Source organism: Mesoplodon mirus (genome assembly GCF_964341445.2).
Source record: "Mesoplodon mirus genome assembly, chromosome: 12".
NCBI lineage: Eukaryota > Metazoa > Chordata > Mammalia > Artiodactyla > Ziphiidae > Mesoplodon > Mesoplodon mirus.
Window position 1 is genome coordinate 2,482,411 of NC_138988.1, and position 20,311 is coordinate 2,502,721.

Consider the following 20,311-nt stretch of genomic DNA (forward strand, 5'->3'; position numbering starts at 1 on the left):
AGTTCCTGTCGTGGTCGGGTTTTTTTTTTTTTAAACAGAGTGAGTAAACATTCCCTTTTGAAATTGGGCTTCTTGAAAGTCTGTGTGTTTCGAATTATTTTTCGGTTACCTAATCCAGGTTGTTTTTGAGGACACGTGTCATTAAAAGCCCCACAGGCTTTGTGAATATTAGGTGCCCCGAAGCACCAGTTGTATAGTTGTTATTTCCGAAAATGTCCACAAGGCGGCAGCATTTCTTCGTGCCCACCTCTGTTTCCTCAGCAACCAAAAGCTTTAGGAAGAGTCATCTTCCTGGGCTGTGAATTAGAGGGGAAGGTGCCAGAGGCAACACCGAAGGGCTTGTGTGTCCCTATCTCTTCCCTGTTAAGCTTCACGCCCCTGAAGTTCCAAACTCTGGCTAAACCTGTGGGTGCTGAGTTATGTAGGTAGGGTGACACCTGGCAAGTTGGCTGGATATGGGAAGCCCACCAGCAGCAGCCACAGAGGCACGGTCACTTTTTGAATCTCCTGCAGCCTAGATGGTCCCCCATGGTTTGGGTGTACTTGGATTCCTTTTAGCACTAGAAAGGCCCCCCTAGATTCTGAAGTTTTGGTTCCCCCCAGAAAGGAAGAGACACTACAGCTTTAAGGGGGTGCATTTGCAGGCACATCCTCCTCACGTCTCTCCGCTCGACCTCAGTGCACCCTTGGGACCCCAGGCTGCTCAGACTGCGGGGATTTGACACCGGCACATATCACCGAGGCCCGAGGCGAAAAGCGTACCCATTGCTTTCCTTTTACTTTCTTTTTCAGCTTAATTCTGATGGTATGTTGCCCTAGAGTTGATTTCCAAAGTGGGGTTTGGTTTAGGGGTACAGCAAGCTGATTCAACTACACATATAATATATCTAGTGTTTTTCGGCTTCCTTTTCCATATAGGTTATTGCAGAATGTTGAGCAGAGGTCCTGGTGTTGTACAGTAGTCCTTGTGGAGTGCGTGTTATATATATATGTGTATAGGTATTTTACTGTGTATGTGTTCATGTGAACCGCACAACTTATATCTCCTACCCCACTTACTTTTTGGTAACCCTATGTTTATTCTGAAAGTCGGAGAGTGTGTTTCTGTTTAGTGAACTACTTCAGTTGTATGTATGTTTCCATTCCTCCTGTAAGTGATATCATATGCTCTGGATCCTCCTCTGTCTGACTGACTTCACTCAGTGTTTGGGCATCCCAGGTCTATCCATGTTGCTTCTGATGGCATTATTTCATTCCTTTTCCTGGCTGAGTAACAGTCCGTTGTAAACACGTACGACCTCCTCTCAATGTATTCAGCACTCACTGGGCTGCTTGTTTTCGTGTCCTGGAGTTTGTAAATAGTGCCGCAGTGAAAGCTGGGGTGCTTGTGTCTTTATGAATTATAGATTTTCCCGAATAACGCCCAGGAGTGGGACTGCAGATGTGTAGGGTCACTTTCTCTTTAGTTTTCTAAGAACTGGGATACAGTGCTTTCTAGTGGCATTTACCAATGTACAGTTCCACTTAGCGAGGGGGAAGGTTCCCTTTTCTCCACACTCCTTCCCCATCGATTGTTTGTGGACTTTCTGATGCTGGCCATACTGCCTGCTGCGAGATGATGCCACTTTATAATTTTGATATGCATTTCTCGAATAAGCAGCGATTTTCCTGTAGTGGCCGGGGTTTGTTTTTTGAAACAGTGTGAGTAAACATTCCCTTTTGAAATTTGGCGTCTTGAAAGTCTGTGTTTCGAATTTTTTTTCGGTTAGCTAACCCAGGTCGTTTTTGAGGACACGTGTCATTAAAAGCCCCACAGGCTTTGTGAATATTAGGTGCCCTGAAGCACCGGTTGTAAAGTTGTTGTTACCGAAAATGTCCACAAGGCGGCAGCATTTCTTCGTGCCCATCTCTGTTTCCTCAGCAACCAAAAGCTTTAGGAAGAGTCATCTTCCTGGGCTGTGAATTAGAGGGGAAGGTTCCAGAGGCAACACCGAAGGGCTTGTGTGTCAGTATCTCTTCCCTGTTAAGCTTCACGCCCCCGAAATTCCGAACTCTGGCTAAACCTGTGGGTGCTGCGGCGTGTAGGTGGGGTGACACCTGGCAAGGAGGCTGGATGTGGGAAGCCCACCACCAGCAGCCACGGAGGCTCGGTCACTTTTTGAATCTCCTGCAGCCTAGATGGTCCCCCATGGTTTGGGTGTACTTGGATTCCTTTTAGCACTAGAAAGGCCCCCCTAGATTCTGAAGTTTTGGTTCCCCCCAGAAAGGAAGAGACACTACAGCTTTAAGGGGGTGCATTTGCAGGCACATCCTCCTCACGTCTCTCCGCTCGACCTCAGTGCACCCTTGGGACCCCAGGCTGCTCAGACTGCGGGGATTTGACACCGGCACATATCACCGAGGCCCGAGGCGAAAAGCATACCCATTGCTTTCCTTTTCCTTTCTTTTTCAGCTTAATTCTGATGGTATGTTGCCCTAGAGTTGATTTCCAAAGTGGGGTTTGGTTTAGGTGTACAGCAAGCTGATTCAACTACACATATAATATATCTAGTGTTTTTCGGCTTCCTTTTCCATATAGGTTATTGCAGAATGTTGAGCAGAGGTCCTGGTGTTGTACAGTAGTCCTTGTGTAGTGCGTGTTTTATATGTATGTGTATAGGTATTTTACTGTGTATGTGTTCATATGAACCACCCAACTTATATCTCCTACCCCACTTTTTGGTAACCCTAGGTTTATTCTGAAAGCCGGAGAGTCTGTTTCTGTTTAGGAAACTAGTTCAGTTGTATGTATGTTTCCATTCATCCTGTAAGTGATATCATATGCTATGGGTCCTCCTCTGTCTGACTGACTTCACTCAGTGTTTGGGCATCCCAGGTCCATCCATGTTGCTTCTGATGGCATTATTTCATTCCTTTTCCTGGCTAAGTAACAGTTCCTTGTATACACTTACCACGTCCTCTTTATGTATTCAGCACTCGGTGGGCTACTTGTTCTTGTGTCCTGGCATTTGTAAATAGTGCCGCAATGAACGTTGGGGTGCTTGTGTCTTTAAGAATTATGGATTTTCCTGAATAACGCCCAGGAGTGGGACTGCAGATGTATAGGGTCACTCTCTCTTTAGTTTCCTAAGAACAGGAATACACTGCTTTCTAGTGGCAGTTACCAATATACAGTTCCAATCACCGAGTGGGAAGGTTCCCTTTTCTCCACACTCATTCCCCATCGATTGTTTGTAGACTTTCTGATGCTGGCCATACTGCCTGCTGCGAGATGATGCCGCTTTATACTTTTGATATGCATTTCTCGAATAAGCAGTGATTTTGCAGTTCCTGTCGTGGTCGGGTTTTTTTTTTTTTAAACAGAGTGAGTAAACATTCCCTTTTGAAATTGGGCTTCTTGAAAGTCTGTGTGTTTCGAATTATTTTTCGGTTACCTAATCCAGGTTGTTTTTGAGGACACGTGTCATTAAAAGCCCCACAGGCTTTGTGAATATTAGGTGCCCCGAAGCACCAGTTGTATAGTTGTTATTTCCGAAAATGTCCACAAGGCGGCAGCATTTCTTCGTGCCCACCTCTGTTTCCTCAGCAACCAAAAGCTTTAGGAAGAGTCATCTTCCTGGGCTGTGAATTAGAGGGGAAGGTGCCAGAGGCAACACCGAAGGGCTTGTGTGTCCCTATCTCTTCCCTGTTAAGCTTCACGCCCCTGAAGTTCCAAACTCTGGCTAAACCTGTGGGTGCTGAGTTATGTAGGTAGGGTGACACCTGGCAAGTTGGCTGGATATGGGAAGCCCACCAGCAGCAGCCACAGAGGCACGGTCACTTTTTGAATCTCCTGCAGCCTAGATGGTCCCCCATGGTTTGGGTGTACTTGGATTCCTTTTAGCACTAGAAAGGCCCCCCTAGATTCTGAAGTTTTGGTTCCCCCCAGAAAGGAAGAGACACTACAGCTTTAAGGGGGTGCATTTGCAGGCACATCCTCCTCACGTCTCTCCGCTCGACCTCAGTGCACCCTTGGGACCCCAGGCTGCTCAGACTGCGGGGATTTGACACCGGCACATATCACCGAGGCCCGAGGCGAAAAGCATACCCATTGCTTTCCTTTTACTTTGTTTTTCAGCTTAATTCTGATGGTATGTTGCCCTAGAGTTGATTTCCAAAGTGGGATTTAGTTTAGGTGTACAGCAAACTGATTCAACTGCACATATAATATATCTAGTGTTTTTCGTGTTCCTTTTCCCTATAGGTTACTGCAGAAAGTTGAGTTGAGGTCCTGGTGTTGTACAGTAGTCCTTGTGGAGTGCGTGTTTTATATATATGTTTACAGGTATTTTACTGTGTATGTGTTCATATGAACCACCTAACTTATATCTCCTACCCCACTTTTTGGTAACCCTAGGTTTATTCTGAAAGCCGGAGAGTCTGTTTCTGTTTAGGAAACGAGTTCAGTTGTATGTATGTTTCCATTCATCCTGTAAGTGATATCATATGCTCTGGATCCTCCTCTGTCTGACTGACTTCACTCAGTGTTGGGGCATCCCAGGTCCATCCATGTTGCTTCTGATGGCATTATTTCATTCTTTTTCCTGGCTGAGTAACAGTCCCTTGTATACATGTACAACCTCTTCTTTATGTATTCAGCACTCACTGGGCTACTTGTTCTTGTGTCCTGGCATTTGTAAATAGTGCCGCAATGAACGTTGGGATGCTTGTGTCTTTAAGAATTATGGATTTTCCTGAATAACGCCCAGGAGTGGGACTGCAGATGTATAGGGTCACTCTCTCTTTAGTTTCCTAAGAACAGGAATACACTGCTTTCTAGTGGCAGTTACCAATATACAGTTCCAGTCACCGAGTGGGAAGGTTCCCTTTTCTCCACACTCATTCCCCGTCGATTGTTTGTAGACTTTCTGATGCTGGCCATACTGCCTGCTGCGAGATGATGCCGCTTTATACTTTTGATATGCATTTCTCGAATAAGCAGTGATTTTGCAGTTCCTGTCGTGGTCGGGTTTTTTTTTTTTAAACAGAGTGAGTAAACATTCCCTTTTGAAATTGGGCTTCTTGAAAGTCTGTGTGTTTCGAATTATTTTTCGGTTACCTAATCCAGGTTGTTTTTGAAGACACGTGTCATTAAAAGCCCCACAGGCTTTGTGAATATTAGGTGCCCCGAAGCACCAGTTGTATAGTTGTTATTTCCGAAAATGTCCACAAGGCGGCAGCATTTCTTCGTGCCCACCTCTGTTTCCTCAGCAACCAAAAGCTTTAGGAAGAGTCATCTTCCTGGGCTGTGAATTAGAGGGGAAGGTGCCAGAGGCAACACCGAAGGGCTTGTGTGTCCCTATCTCTTCCCTGTTAAGCTTCACGCCCCTGAAGTGCCAAACTCTGGCTAAACCTGTGGGTGCTGAGTTATGTAGGTAGGGTGACACCTGGCAACGAGGCTGGATGTGGGAAGCCCACCAGCAGCAGCCACGGAGGCTCGGTCACTTTTTGAATCTCCTGCAGCCTAGATGGTCCCCCATGGTTTGGGTGTACTTGGATTCCTTTTAGCACTAGAAAGGCCCCCCTAGATTCTGAAGTTTTGGTTCCCCCCAGAAAGGAAGAGACACTACAGCTTTAAGGGGGTGCATTTGCAGGCACATCCTCCTCACGTCTCTCCGCTCGACCTCAGTGCACCCTTGGGACCCCAGGCTGCTCAGACTGCGGGGATTTGACACCGGCACATATCACCGAGGCCCGAGGCGAAAAGCGTACCCATTGCTTTCCTTTTACTTTCTTTTTCAGCTTAATTCTGATGGTATGTTGCACTAGAGTTGATTTCCAAAGTGGGGTTTGGTTTAGGTGTACAGCAAGCTGATTCAACTACACATATAATATATCTAGTGTTTTTCGGCTTCCTTTTCCATATAGGTTATTGCAGAATGTTGAGCAGAGGTCCTGGTGTTGTACAGTAGTCCTTGTGGAGTGCGTGTTATATATATATGTGTACAGGTATTTTACTGTGTATGTGTTCATGTGAACCGCACAACTTATATCTCCTACCCCACTTACTTTTTGGTAACCCTATGTTTATTCTGAAAGTCGGAGAGTGTGTTTCTGTTTAGTGAACTACTTCAGTTGTATGTATGTTTCCATTCCTCCTGTAAGTGATATCATATGCTCTGGATCCTCCTCTGTCTGACTGACTTCACTCAGTGTTTGGGCATCCCAGGTCTATCCATGTTGCTTCTGATGGCATTATTTCATTCCTTTTCCTGGCTGAGTAACAGTCCGTTGTAAACACGTACGACCTCCTCTCAATGTATTCAGCACTCACTGGGCTGCTTGTTTTCGTGTCCTGGAGTTTGTAAATAGTGCCGCAATGAAAGCTGGGGTGCTTGTGTCTTTATGAATTATAGATTTTCCCGAATAACGCCCAGGAGTGGGACTGCAGATGTGTAGGGTCACTTTCTCTTTAGTTTTCTAAGAACTGGGATACAGTGCTTTCTAGTGGCATTTACCAATGTACAGTTCCACTTAGCGAGGGGGAAGGTTCCCTTTTCTCCACACTCCTTCCCCATCGATTGTTTGTGGACTTTCTGATGCTGGCCATACTGCCTGCTGCGAGATGATGCCACTTTATAATTTTGATATGCATTTCTCGAATAAGCAGCGATTTTCCTGTAGTGGCCGGGGTTTGTTTTTTGAAACAGTGTGAGTAAACATTCCCTTTTGAAATTTGGCGTCTTGAAAGTCTGTGTTTCGAATTTTTTTTCGGTTAGCTAACCCAGGTCGTTTTTGAGGACACGTGTCATTAAAAGCCCCACAGGCTTTGTGAATATTAGGTGCCCTGAAGCACCGGTTGTAAAGTTGTTGTTACCGAAAATGTCCACAAGGCGGCAGCATTTCTTCGTGCCCATCTCTGTTTCCTCAGCAACCAAAAGCTTTAGGAAGAGTCATCTTCCTGGGCTGTGAATTAGAGGGGAAGGTTCCAGAGGCAACACCGAAGGGCTTGTGTGTCAGTATCTCTTCCCTGTTAAGCTTCACGCCCCCGAAATTCCGAACTCTGGCTAAACCTGTGGGTGCTGCGGCGTGTAGGTGGGGTGACACCTGGCAAGGAGGCTGGATGTGGGAAGCCCACCACCAGCAGCCACGGAGGCTCGGTCACTTTTTGAATCTCCTGCAGCCTAGATGGTCCCCCATGGTTTGGGTGTACTTGGATTCCTTTTAGCACTAGAAAGGCCCCCCTAGATTCTGAAGTTTTGGTTCCCCCCAGAAAGGAAGAGACACTACAGCTTTAAGGGGGTGCATTTGCAGGCACATCCTCCTCACGTCTCTCCGCTCGACCTCAGTGCACCCTTGGGACCCCAGGCTGCTCAGACTGCGGGGATTTGACACCGGCACATATCACCGAGGCCCGAGGCGAAAAGCATACCCATTGCTTTCCTTTTCCTTTCTTTTTCAGCTTAATTCTGATGGTATGTTGCCCTAGAGTTGATTTCCAAAGTGGGGTTTGGTTTAGGTGTACAGCAAGCTGATTCAACTACACATATAATATATCTAGTGTTTTTCGGCTTCCTTTTCCATATAGGTTATTGCAGAATGTTGAGCAGAGGTCCTGGTGTTGTACAGTAGTCCTTGTGTAGTGCGTGTTTTATATGTATGTGTATAGGTATTTTACTGTGTATGTGTTCATATGAACCACCCAACTTATATCTCCTACCCCACTTTTTGGTAACCCTAGGTTTATTCTGAAAGCCGGAGAGTCTGTTTCTGTTTAGGAAACTAGTTCAGTTGTATGTATGTTTCCATTCATCCTGTAAGTGATATCATATGCTATGGGTCCTCCTCTGTCTGACTGACTTCACTCAGTGTTTGGGCATCCCAGGTCCATCCATGTTGCTTCTGATGGCATTATTTCATTCCTTTTCCTGGCTAAGTAACAGTTCCTTGTATACACTTACCACGTCCTCTTTATGTATTCAGCACTCGGTGGGCTACTTGTTCTTGTGTCCTGGCATTTGTAAATAGTGCCGCAATGAACGTTGGGGTGCTTGTGTCTTTAAGAATTATGGATTTTCCTGAATAACGCCCAGGAGTGGGACTGCAGATGTATAGGGTCACTCTCTCTTTAGTTTCCTAAGAACAGGAATACACTGCTTTCTAGTGGCAGTTACCAATATACAGTTCCAATCACCGAGTGGGAAGGTTCCCTTTTCTCCACACTCATTCCCCATCGATTGTTTGTAGACTTTCTGATGCTGGCCATACTGCCTGCTGCGAGATGATGCCGCTTTATACTTTTGATATGCATTTCTCGAATAAGCAGTGATTTTGCAGTTCCTGTCGTGGTCGGGTTTTTTTTTTTTTAAACAGAGTGAGTAAACATTCCCTTTTGAAATTGGGCTTCTTGAAAGTCTGTGTGTTTCGAATTATTTTTCGGTTACCTAATCCAGGTTGTTTTTGAGGACACGTGTCATTAAAAGCCCCACAGGCTTTGTGAATATTAGGTGCCCCGAAGCACCAGTTGTATAGTTGTTATTTCCGAAAATGTCCACAAGGCGGCAGCATTTCTTCGTGCCCACCTCTGTTTCCTCAGCAACCAAAAGCTTTAGGAAGAGTCATCTTCCTGGGCTGTGAATTAGAGGGGAAGGTGCCAGAGGCAACACCGAAGGGCTTGTGTGTCCCTATCTCTTCCCTGTTAAGCTTCACGCCCCTGAAGTGCCAAACTCTGGCTAAACCTGTGGGTGCTGAGTTATGTAGGTAGGGTGACACCTGGCAACGAGGCTGGATGTGGGAAGCCCACCAGCAGCAGCCACGGAGGCTCGGTCACTTTTTGAATCTCCTGCAGCCTAGATGGTCCCCCATGGTTTGGGTGTACTTGGATTCCTTTTAGCACTAGAAAGGCCCCCCTAGATTCTGAAGTTTTGGTTCCCCCCAGAAAGGAAGAGACACTACAGCTTTAAGGGGGTGCATTTGCAGGCACATCCTCCTCACGTCTCTCCGCTCGACCTCAGTGCACCCTTGGGACCCCAGGCTGCTCAGACTGCGGGGATTTGACACCGGCACATATCACCGAGGCCCGAGGCGAAAAGCGTACCCATTGCTTTCCTTTTACTTTCTTTTTCAGCTTAATTCTGATGGTATGTTGCACTAGAGTTGATTTCCAAAGTGGGGTTTGGTTTAGGTGTACAGCAAGCTGATTCAACTACACATATAATATATCTAGTGTTTTTCGGCTTCCTTTTCCATATAGGTTATTGCAGAATGTTGAGCAGAGGTCCTGGTGTTGTACAGTAGTCCTTGTGGAGTGCGTGTTATATATATATGTGTATAGGTATTTTACTGTGTATGTGTTCATGTGAACCGCACAACTTATATCTCCTACCCCACTTACTTTTTGGTAACCCTATGTTTATTCTGAAAGTCGGAGAGTGTGTTTCTGTTTAGTGAACTAGTTCAGTTGTATGTATGTTTCCATTCCTCCTGTAAGTGATATCATATGCTCTGGATCCTCCTCTGTCTGACTGACTTCACTCAGTGTTTGGGCATCCCAGGTCCATCCATGTTGCTTCTGATGGCATTATTTCATTCTTTTTCCTGGCTGAGTAACAGTCCCTTGTATACATGTACAACCTCTTCTTTATGTATTCAGCACTCGCTGGGCTGCTTGTTTTTGTGTCCTGGCGTTTGTAAATAGTGCCGCAATGAACGTTGTGGTGCTTGTGTCTTTATGAATTATGGATTTTCCCAAATAACGCCCAGGAGTGGGACTGCAGATGTGTAGGGTCACTTTCTCTTTAGTTTTCTAAGAACTGGGTTACAGTGCTTTCTAGTGGCATTTACCAATGTACAGTTCCACTTACCGAGGGGGAAGGTTCCCTTTTCTCCACACTCCTTCCCCATCGATTGTTTGTGGACTTTCTGATGCTGGCCATACTGCCTGCTGCGAGATGATGCCACTTTATAATTTTGATATGCATTTCTCAAATAAGCAGCGATTTTCCAGTTCCTGTAGTGGCCGGGGTTTGTTTTTTTAAACAGCGTGAGTAAACATTCCCTTTTGAAATTTGGCGTCTTGAAAGTCTGTGTTTCTAACTTTTTTTCGGTTAGCTAACCCAGGTCGTTTTTGAGGACACGTGTCATTAAAAGCCCCTCAGGCTTTGTGAATATTAGGTGCCCTGAACCACTTGTTGTAAAGTTGTTGTTACCGAAAATGTCCACAAGGCGGCAGCATTTCTTCGTGCCCACCTCTGTTTCCTCAGCAACCAAAAGCTTTAGGAAGAGTCATCTTCCTGGGCTGCGAATTAGAGGGGAAGGTGCCAGAGCTGTCTCAAGGGCTTGTGTGTCACTACTTCTTCGCCCTTCAGCGTCACCCGTCTCCTGAGACAAATGGCAACCCCTGCAAAATGGCCCTGTGTGCTGTGTTTCATCACTAGGGTGACTCCCAGTAGGGAAGCTGGAAGCTCCCCGCCTGCAGGACACGTGCAGGTGACTTCTCTAATCTCCTCTAGCCCAGAAGGTCCACTGTTGTTTCGGTGCCTCGGTTACATATAGGTGTAGGAGGGCCAATGTGGATCTGGAGATTGTTGTCCCCTCCCACAGGGAACGGACAAGACAGGTGCAAGGGGGGCCCCATTTGGGAGCACACCCTCCTGTGCTCCCTCATCCCCAGCACAGTCCAGCCTTGGGACTGAAGTCTGCTCATGCTTCAGGTATGTGATACCAGCCCAGGTCCCTGAGGCCAGAGGGGAATAGGGCAGACATTTCTTTGCTATTCTTGTTTATTTTCATGGTATGTTGGAGTATAGTTGATTTACAATGTTGTTTTGTTTTCAGGTATACAGCAACCTGATTCACTTATTGATATTCATGTATCTATTCTATTTCAAATTCTTTTCCCATATAGGTTATTGCAGAACGTTGAACAGAGTTCCCTGTGCTTTATAGGAGGTCCATGTTGATTATCCATCAAATATATATATATATATATATATATATATATATATATATATATATATATATATATACACATACATACACACAGATAAATAAATATGCTTGTGTGTATATGAAGCCCGACCTCCTAATTTATCCTTTGCCCCCACTTTTCCTTTTTGGTAGCCCTACGTTCGTTTTCCAAGTGTGTAAGTGTGTTGCTGTTTTGTAAATGAGTTCATGTGCATCTGTTGTTCAATCCTAGGTATAAGTGATACATGCTATTTGTCTTCCTCTGTCTGACTCACTCCACTTACTGTATGAGCATCCCAGGTCCATGCATGTTGCTGCCAATAGGATTATTACATTGTTGTTTATGGCTGAGTAAATAGTCCATTGTATATACGTACCACATTGTCTGTATCCAGTCATCTGTCGGTGGACATTTTGGTTGTTTCTGTGTCCTGGCTGTTGGAACTATAACCGTGGCGTGCCTGGTTCATTTCCAATTATGAGTTTCTCCAGATATATGCCCAGGATTGCTCCTGGGGCCGGGCTCTTTTTAGGTTGGTTAGGAACTTCGATAGTGTACTTTATGGTGGCTTTTACCAATGTACATTCCCACGAAAATGTAGGAGGGTTCCACTTTTTTGGTCCTCGAATTTCAATGTGGACAGTGAGGGCTTGTCTCAGTGGTCCTTTTGGCAGGGGTCTGTTTATGCTCTCAGGACAGATACCTGCAGTGCAGCCGTGTCCCAGAGATCAGCTGGCTGGATACACACTGACAGTTGCTGGCGAGGGGGCCACTTGTGAGGAATGACTGGTGTCTCTTTCTCCAGAAAAACATCTCGGGGGCCTACGAGGTCAGCAAGAAGTCTCCCAAGTCTGTTGTGAAGGTGATCAAGATCTCAGCCCCGGCCAAGGATGCTGTCTATAACTATAGTATCCAGACCCTGAACTCTACAGAGCTTGCAAAGAAGGAGCTGTATCGAGAGATGGCCAAGGTGAGTTACGGCCCAGGGAGGGGAGCAGCCAGCCACGCACCTCCACCCGAGGCGTGAACCCTCTAGACACGCAGTTGAGCCCAGAGGCCCCCAGCGCCTGTCCAGGTGGGCGTGGCTGTGAATGGCCACAGGTTCTTGGCTCTCAGTGGCCTTTCATTGCTGCCTAGGAAAGGCAGCCTAACCCCGGTGAGGAAAGCCTGGGCTTAGGCTTCCTTCCAGCCCTGACCGCTTCAGAAAAGGGCTCTGTCAAAGGGGACGGGGATGTGGCCCTCACTGGTCTGCTACCTGGCTCTGGTAACCAGCATGCACCCCACACCGCCAGGAGCCAGCATCCTGCCCCCAAGACTGGCAGCCGGTCAGCCCCACCGAGGTCCGCTGTCAGCCCGTCTATCTACGTCTGCTCATGTTTCCAGGAGCCGAGGAAGAGACTCACGTACTCCCAGAGCTACCTGTCAGCCACAGTGGAGCCTCAGGATTCCGAGGAGGAGAAGAGAAAAGCCGAGAGGAAGTCCCGCGACGCCTGGCTCACACCCAACGGGTTCCAAGTGACCGGTCTTCACAGCACGGGCAGGACACATCACCTGGGGCTGCCACCCCTCGGCGCCGTCACAGAGGTGGGTGGCGGGAGTGGGTCTCTGGTGGGCGTCTGCAGGGGCCTCCCCCTGACCTGCGGCCCCGCGATGTAGGAGTGGAGGGAGAGAGCACTGTTTGCTAACGTGCTGGAGCCAGCGCTGCACCGAGAAAGCTGGGGCTGGGACCGGCGCCACCAGGACTTCGATCTGTACACGCGGCCGCCGCCGTTCTTGGAGCTGCCGCCCCCTCCCGCGCCGAAGCCCGGGACAGGTAACCGTGGGCGGCCCCCGTTCAGTGGCTGTGTTTTAGCAGCCACACTCCGGGGCTGGGAAATCAGGATTCGGCGGGGGCCTGGTGTCAGAGCGCAGGCTGGGCTGGAACTTCTGGTTCCAGCTGGATTCATCACTTGCTGTGTGACGGGGGGCAGGTCCCGCCACTGCTCTGGGCTTGGTTTCTATGAAAGGGAGGCGTTGGAAGGTAGGGCTAAGGGCTTTCAGGCTTCACACTGTGTTACCCATGACCAGCCTCGGGAGGCTCTGGGCGCTGCTGGGCCCTTCCAGCTCCCAGACACGGCCAGTTGTCATCCGTGGGGGAGGGTGGGAGCCTGGCCACACCAACCCCTCCAAGTCCTCTTCATCCCGTTTGTGAAGAGGGACCAGAAATCATTTATAGGTAGAGAACGGAATCTGTGAATTAACAGAACCAGAATCTTCAGGGAGAAAGAGAGGTGACTTGATGTGGCCACAGACCCCTTGCCCAGAAAGCTAGGCTGGATAAATGGTGGAGCGCTTTCCCTCCCTGACTCCTAAGGGCCGCTGGTAACAGCTCCGTGAAACCGGAGGACGGAGGACGTGGTGACAAGCTGCTGAAACTGGCCTCTCCCCTCCTGTGGACTGTGCCACCTCCCTTCAGTAGAGGCCCCAGGCTCTGGGGCTGCAGGCAGGGTCCCAGGCTCAGGGTCACTGCTGTGGTCCAGCCCAGGGACACCAGGCTCGCTGCTCCAGCTCTTCCCAGCCCCAGTTCCCAGGGCACACGGCTGAAGACACATGGGTGAGAACAGCTCCCCACAGCAGGGGACAAAGAGAACCTGCTGCAGACAGGCCTCCCCCCTCCTGAGGACTCCAAGCAGACTGCTGTCCTGGCACCAGGTGAGAAGCCATGACCTCTCCATCCACGCCAGCAAAGAAGCTGGGCTGTCATCGGGAAGATGAGCTGTCACCACGCCAGTGGCAGGCCTAGCCCCGCCCCCTGAGCCAGCCCAGCTCCCAGGTGGATGACGCCGCCTCCTCGCAGGAGCAAAGCCTGGCCGCCTCAAGGCAATGCCTGTGATGGACAGACCACCAGGAGCCGCGCAGAGCAGGAAGCCTGCCAGGTAAGCACACCAGGATAGGGTGTAGAGGCCCGTTTGCGCCGCCGGAAGAAGCTGCTTGTCCTTGTCAAGTGCCAGCTGGGAGCAGCTCCTGCTGTCAGGCAGCAGCAACCTTACCTGCGAAGGACCAAAACCCACCCGGCACTGTGGCCCGGGGAACCTGCCCCCCTGCTCCTGGAGCCCGCTCCTCTCTCACACGAGGACAAAGGGCCCTGGAAGCCACCACCAGAGGGTGGCTCTGCGGAAACAGGTGACCAGTGCAGAAGACACTAGAAGGGGAAACGCAAACTGTCCTCTTCTGTTAAACGGTTCCTGTTTTAAGTAAGTACCTTTGGCTCCTAGCTTAAAGAACGACACATACGCGGTTTTCAAGCTGTTTCTTGGAGAAAGTGTGGTCTGGCAGAAATGGCCACCCTGCTGCGACCCGTCCCTACCACCCCAGACCAGCTTCCACCCCGAAGCCTCCCGGTCAGGCGAGTCTCAGCAGCTCCGCACTCTCCCCGCATCCGCTCAGAGCCCGGGATCGTGTCAGGCAGCAGTGCCCACAGGGGCCTGGAGAAATTGTCCGTCAGAGAACTGGGAGACATGGCCAACTTGTAATAAAGCAAGTTCTCTACCTTCTGGAAGGCGTGTGTCGAGTGGACAGCAGCAGGGACGCTGTCCCCCTGCTTCAGGATGTCCAGTCCAGAGGGTGGGCACAGACGTAGGCTCGCTTCTCTAGGACCTGCTGGGACACTTTCTTGATCAGTTCATCGAGGTTTTCCGGAGAATCTGGGAGGGAAAGAGGAAGAGTAGGTGATCTTTGGAAAAAAATGTTCCAGCAATTCTTGTTATCACGAAGTCAGCCCTCCGGTGTGAAGGAGCCCTGAAGGTGGCAGCCCGTCCCCAGGAAGTGATTCTGGGCTGCCTCCTGGCGACCCCACCTGCTGGAAGAGAAGCCATTTCGTCATCCCCACCGCATGCGGTGACAGCCGCGTCAGCACGGTGGGTGTGGGGCGCCAGTGCTCAGAGTTGCATGGAGTCCCGCGCTCCTCCCTCCGCAGGTCAGCTGGGTACAGGGGTCCCCCCAAGAGGCTCTCGCCTCGCTGGCTCTGTGTGCTCCTGCTGGCAGGCCTCCGTCAGGTCGCCTGGCATCAGGTCCCACCCCCCATTCTCCCCCAACCTGAGCCGCCCACTTACACTTGTCCAGCTGAGACAGAGTGAAGAGATTCTGGTAGTAAGCTTCCGTGCAGAAGATGCTGGCCAACAGAACCTGCCGGAACCCAAGTCAGAGTCAGAGAGGATGACTGCTGAGGACCCTGGGATGTCTGGGCCTTAGGGCCGCCCCTGCCTGGAGCCTGACCTCTGAAAGAAGTCAGTCTGTCAGCCAAAGTGGGCAGCTTGACCAGGGTCAGGTGGCGTGGCTCAGAAGCCATGGCAGCCCTGTCCCCAGGGCAAGTGACTCAACCCCTCTGAGCCTCAGTTTCCTCCTTGGCGGGAGAACGTCTCAGTCCCCGCAGCCACAGTGCACGTCAAGACTGAGGGTATGCACACAGCAGGTGCTCAGACTGCACCCACCCTGCTAGCAGACGGGGTGAGGGCGCTGGGTCTCGGATTCTGACACTCACTCCCCCTCCCCACCCCCAGGCAGGAAGGTGAAAGGCAGTGGCCCTGTGTCCTGAACAGCACAGACCCGCCCATGGGAGCTGAGAGCACCAGCTATGGCCACGGACACAACTTGGCAACCCCACCCATCTCTGGGTCAGCTGGCATGGACCCCGTGCTCACCCCCGAGACACAGCCCTGGACGCGCCCAGCCCCTCCCTTTCCCACTACCCAGCCTCATTAAAGTGCAGCAGGATGACCCCTGCAGGGAGGCTGCCTGTGCGGGCGGGAGGGGCGGGCCCACCTCATGGTCGTGGTTCTGGAGCCCCACGCGGATAGAGCGGCTGGCCCGCGACAGCACGGCCGTCATCCCGTACAGGTTGATGAGGATGTTGGCCACTCGCTTCAAGACCAACTGCTCCTCCACGATGGTCTGGGAACAGAGGGCAGGGTGGAGACTTGCCACCTGGACACAACTGCAACACGCTCTCCCAGGCCCACCTCTGTTCATCTCTGAGCCTCGCTCTGTGCCCTGGGGGAGCAGGGCTGACACTGCCTTCCCTTCGGGTTTTCCCTTAGCTCTGTCCAGATCTGGGCAGGAGTCAAGACAAGATCATGTCCCAGAAGCCTGGCTGAGACCACCGGCCAGCGCTTATTATCACCTTTGGATGCAAGAGACACAGATCAGGTCCTAAGAGTAAAGGTCCAGGTGGGGCTGCCCCTCCCGGCTCCAGGGAGCCTCTGGTCACCTAGAAGGTGCCCACCCAGCAGGGGATCCCCCCACGCTCCCTAGCTAGCTGAGTGGTCCCCAGGGCAGGCAGCCACAGCCAGCCCTGCTTCCCCAGCCCCCCATGGTGACCAAGATTTCTAGGCCTGGTCCCCAAGGCAGACACTTGGCAAAATGTTATCCCACAGATGCTGGCCCGCCTCCCTGCCCCCGGGTACCTTGCCAAAGCGAAGCAGCAGGGTCTCCACAGTGCGGCTGAAGTAGTGCACATTCTGCTCGAGCTTGTGGGCACTGTCCTGGGGGGCCGGGGGGAGGATCCCGCTCAGCACCGCCCTCCCGTGGTGCCCAGGCCCTGCTGCCAGGCTTGGCTGTTCTCCACCGTGACAGGGTGGAGAAGGCATCTGGTGACCCTTGGACTGCCTGGTCCTCCCCAGCGCCCCCAGCCACGCCCCCTCTGGGAAGGGGATACCCCTGGCTGGACCCACTCACCGCCATGCTGGGGTGCACGGCTCCGAGCTTCCCTGTCAGCCCAAGGTCCACAGTTCGGCCCAGGGAGTCCCGAAGTCTCTGGCCAACAGTCTCCATGATGGTGGCCACATTGCCCTGTTTAAGCTGCCTGCAGAGAGCCCAGGCCCTGTAAGCTGAGGCCCCGCCTCTGTGCCAGCAGCTCTAGGGAACCCAGGCAAAAGCTCCTATGCAAAGCCAGCGGGGCCAACCCAGGATCTGGCCAGTCCGTCAGGGAGCAGCCATCTCCTCGCAGCCGGAGGGGACACCCGGGTCACACCTGCTTCCGTCATTTGCCGGCAGGGACTACTCACTGTTCTGGCCCCAGGATGGGGGTCAGGAGAGGAAACTAGTCTTGTGTTGGCCTTGGAGCTGGCACCTACTCACGGATCACCTCTCCCTACCCCGGTTCTAGACGGGAGCTGCAGGGGAGAAGGGCACGGCCCTGGCGGCTTCCCAGGCAGCCGGCCCCGCCCTCCAGCCAGCCTGTGAGTCAACTGAGCCCTGCAAGGCTGCACGCCTGGTCCACGGATGAGGCAGTGTCCTTCACTGGCTGCCCTGGGACAGGCCTCTGCTGAGCAGGGTGGACCCGAGGGGCAGACGGTGGACGGGGTACCTACTTGACCCTTGCAGTCAGGATGCGGCCAGCATGCTGCAGGCCTGTCAGGGCGATGTACATCCGGAGAATCTCGTTGGTTCCCTGTGGCCCACAGTATCCAGGTCAAAGACTGCCCACATCAGGGCAGCCCTAGCAGTACCGCGTGTGTGACTGGCTAGGCCACGCTGCTTCCTGCTCCCTCTCTGGAAGCAGCTGGGAGCAGGGCTGTGACCGGGGGCCAGGGCAACATGCAGGCTACTGCTTCTCCGGGAGAAGCTGGGGCTGACCAGCAGCCTCCCTGTGGGACCTGCCCCATCCCGTGACCAACTGTACATGAGTCATTCCTTTTCCCAAGCTTCTGAGTTTCCTTCTTTTAAGCGGAGAAACAGCCCCCTTAAAAGAAGTGAAGGACACTAATACCCAGGACACAAGTCCTCAGTGGACCCACTACTAGGCCAGGCCAGGCCAGACTCCTCGGGAAGCAGCTGGGAGCAGCCGGCCGCACTGCAGTGCCAGGTGCCAACACCCCGGGGGCTACCTCTTCCCTGCTGCCGCCCCCGGGCACCACCCCCACCGTGAGCCACGTGACCTCGGGGACGCAGACCAGGGGGCTTGTGCCCGTCGTGCACAGTGGTGCTGAGAGTCAGAGGCTGAGGCACACCGCCAGGGCGCGCCACGGACGGAGACTCCGTGGGAGCGGAAGTGGCGGCAGGGAGCATCCAGGCTGACCCAGGCCCGTCCGGGGCAGAGTCTCGGCTTCACGCTGAGGGCCCTGCGCCCCTCAGAGCCCCTGAACCCGTGCTGACCACCCCACCAGCCACGGAGGACCACACTCGCCCGGGCCAAGGGGAGAGGCCTTGGGAGAGGCAGGCCTGGGGCAGCAGGGTCGTGCCGTGGGACCTGCCCCCGGGGCCTCGGGCTGGCCACGCCCTGTCTGTCCACTAAGGGAGAGGACACAGAACACCAGCAGCCAATGCGGTCTTCCCCCTGGAGGGGCGGCCCCCCGGGCGCCCAGCCTCGCACTGGTCCAAGGCTCTGCCTCCACACACCTGTGTCCGGCCTGAAGTCCTGCCCAGCCTCCCTCCACGGCCGCTGGCCGCACCGCTGCAACCTACGCCCTGGGCAGGCTTGGGGCATTTCCAGGGACGCGAACGCAAGCAAGCCATTCTCTGCTCCAAACTTCGTTACCGCTTCTCGGCCCTCCCAGTCAGATCCAAATGGGCTTCAGGGCTGGCTACTCTCCGGCCCTCCCGCCAAGCCCCACCAATACCCCAGCCCCGCTGAGCAGGACTGGCCGCTCTCCCTCCCTTTACCTGGTGCCAGCAGGTAAGGTCCCGTCAGGACCTGGTACACTCCACTCCCCTGCCCTCTCTGCCCCCAAGGCCAAGTGTGCTGCTTCCTGAGACCCCAGCCCCTCACCACACTGGTGTTCTGGAGTTGTCCTCTCTCAGCCAGGCTGCACGACCAGGCCAGTAGCGCCCCAAAGGCAACTCTGGGGTCCCAATGCCCTTTCCTCCCTGCTCCCAGCCTGTGAACCCCCAACGTGAACCCCCAACACCAGAGTCACCGGGGAATGCCCTCGGGGTGACCCTGCCAGCTGTCTCATCACCTGGAATGGGCCCTGGAGGCTGCACCCCGGCCTCCCAGGCAGAGACTTGCGGGCGGTCGAGCAAGAGGACGCGCCAGCCAGCCTGGGCTCTGCGGCCTGGCGCCAGGACCATGAGGCTCTGGGGTCCAGAGCAGAGCGGAGTGGGGCCGAGAGCTCAGCGGGCGGTGCACTCACCTCGAAGATGAGCAGGATGCGACTGTCGCGGAGGATGCGCTCGTACGGATAGTCCCTCATGTAGCCCGAGCCCCCGAGGACCTGCAGCGCCTCACTCACGCACTGCCAGGCGGCCTCGGAGCTGAACACCTGCCGCGGACCCGGGGCGAGGTCAGCACGGGGCCGTCGGCACCGAAGCTCCCTCAGGAGGAGGACCCTCTGCCTCGGGGCCAGGTGGCTGCGGACGGGGTGGGAGGCTCCACGCAAACTGGGCTTTGGGAGGAGACGACCCAGGTAGGAGCCCTGACTGTCACATCTCACTGGTGGCCAAAAAATGACCCCCCCTCCCCAAAACAAGACAAAAGCACAGGGAACTCTGTGCTATTTACCTCAACTAGATATTTCATAAAAGGAAGTTTTGATACCAAAATGTAGGAAGACCACAGACTCAGGACAACACAGTCCTTCCCAAGGAAGCCCAGCTGCTTTGTTAGGAAGACAGGAAGTTACAATACACAGGCTGTATTCTCTTCTTCTGCTATGACCACCATCAGCTGGTGACAACGTGGCACAAAGCATGCTGCGAGCCAATGGCCTCTCGTAAGCTGGACCCTGTCCTGTGCTGCTGCTCCTACGTTACTCTGCTCTCCCCGGCTGCATCCCAGGGGTGCCTGGCATGGCAGGTACCTCGTAAATACCTCAGCAGTGACCAACTAAGGAGGAAGATGGCAGGCGCGCTGTGTGCGGGGTTACCTTCACCATGGCGGCCTCGATGGAGCAGTCTGGGAGGCCCGGCTGGTCCAGCATCCCTGCCGTGAGGTAGGCCATGCTTTCCATCACGTACGCCTTCTGAGCCATCAGGGCAAACTTCTCCTGGAGCGTTCAGGAAAATACACAATCAAGAGAGAATCTGCCTGTACTGAGACCCAAACCTGTACTGCCTGTACTGAGCCCAAGCCCAGTGCCCGAGAGCACCGAGGCCTGGCACTCGTAAAAGGGGCATGTGCTCATCTCCCCGCATCACCGCCTAGGAGCCGGCAGTACAGACCCCAAAGCACGCTTTCAATGCGCACCAGGTAGAGCCAGCCCGTGCGGTGCTCTCGACCCTCCGTACCTGAATCAGTCCAAACTCGCTGAGGTTCCTGTTGAACTGTTTCCTTGTGCAGGCGTACTCGGCGGTCATTTCTGAGGAGGAGCAGGGTTAGCAAAGGACAACTTGCCGGCTGTCCTGTGATTTCCCCAGTCTACCGTCACCACCCTTCAAACAGGCAGGACC

At 52.7% G+C, this 20,311-nt stretch overlaps 2 protein-coding genes across 2 annotated transcripts in view; one reads left to right on the forward strand and one right to left on the reverse strand.

The window, feature by feature from the left end:
• Positions 1–13,821, forward strand: part of CFAP92 (cilia and flagella associated protein 92 (putative)) — a 326,108-nt gene extending 312,287 nt beyond the window's left edge. Inside the window, 3 exon segments of the mRNA XM_082638951.1 lie at positions 11,754–11,918; positions 12,332–12,601; positions 12,605–13,821. Of these exon segments, the coding sequence (XP_082495077.1) occupies positions 11,754–11,918; positions 12,332–12,601; positions 12,605–13,183 (1,014 nt within the window). The 3' untranslated portion in view covers positions 13,184–13,821.
• A 413-nt stretch (positions 13,822–14,234) lies between these two features.
• Positions 14,235–20,311, reverse strand: part of ACAD9 (acyl-CoA dehydrogenase family member 9) — a 59,188-nt gene continuing 53,111 nt past the window's right edge. The window contains exons 10-18 of the mRNA XM_082639156.1: positions 20,150–20,220; positions 19,789–19,908; positions 19,057–19,185; positions 17,296–17,375; positions 16,661–16,787; positions 16,390–16,467; positions 15,749–15,877; positions 15,040–15,112; positions 14,235–14,631 (exon numbers count right to left, since the gene is read on the reverse strand). Of these exons, the coding sequence (XP_082495282.1) occupies positions 14,531–14,631; positions 15,040–15,112; positions 15,749–15,877; positions 16,390–16,467; positions 16,661–16,787; positions 17,296–17,375; positions 19,057–19,185; positions 19,789–19,908; positions 20,150–20,220 (908 nt within the window). The 3' untranslated portion in view covers positions 14,235–14,530. The remainder of the gene's footprint in view (positions 14,632–15,039; positions 15,113–15,748; positions 15,878–16,389; positions 16,468–16,660; positions 16,788–17,295; positions 17,376–19,056; positions 19,186–19,788; positions 19,909–20,149; positions 20,221–20,311) is intronic.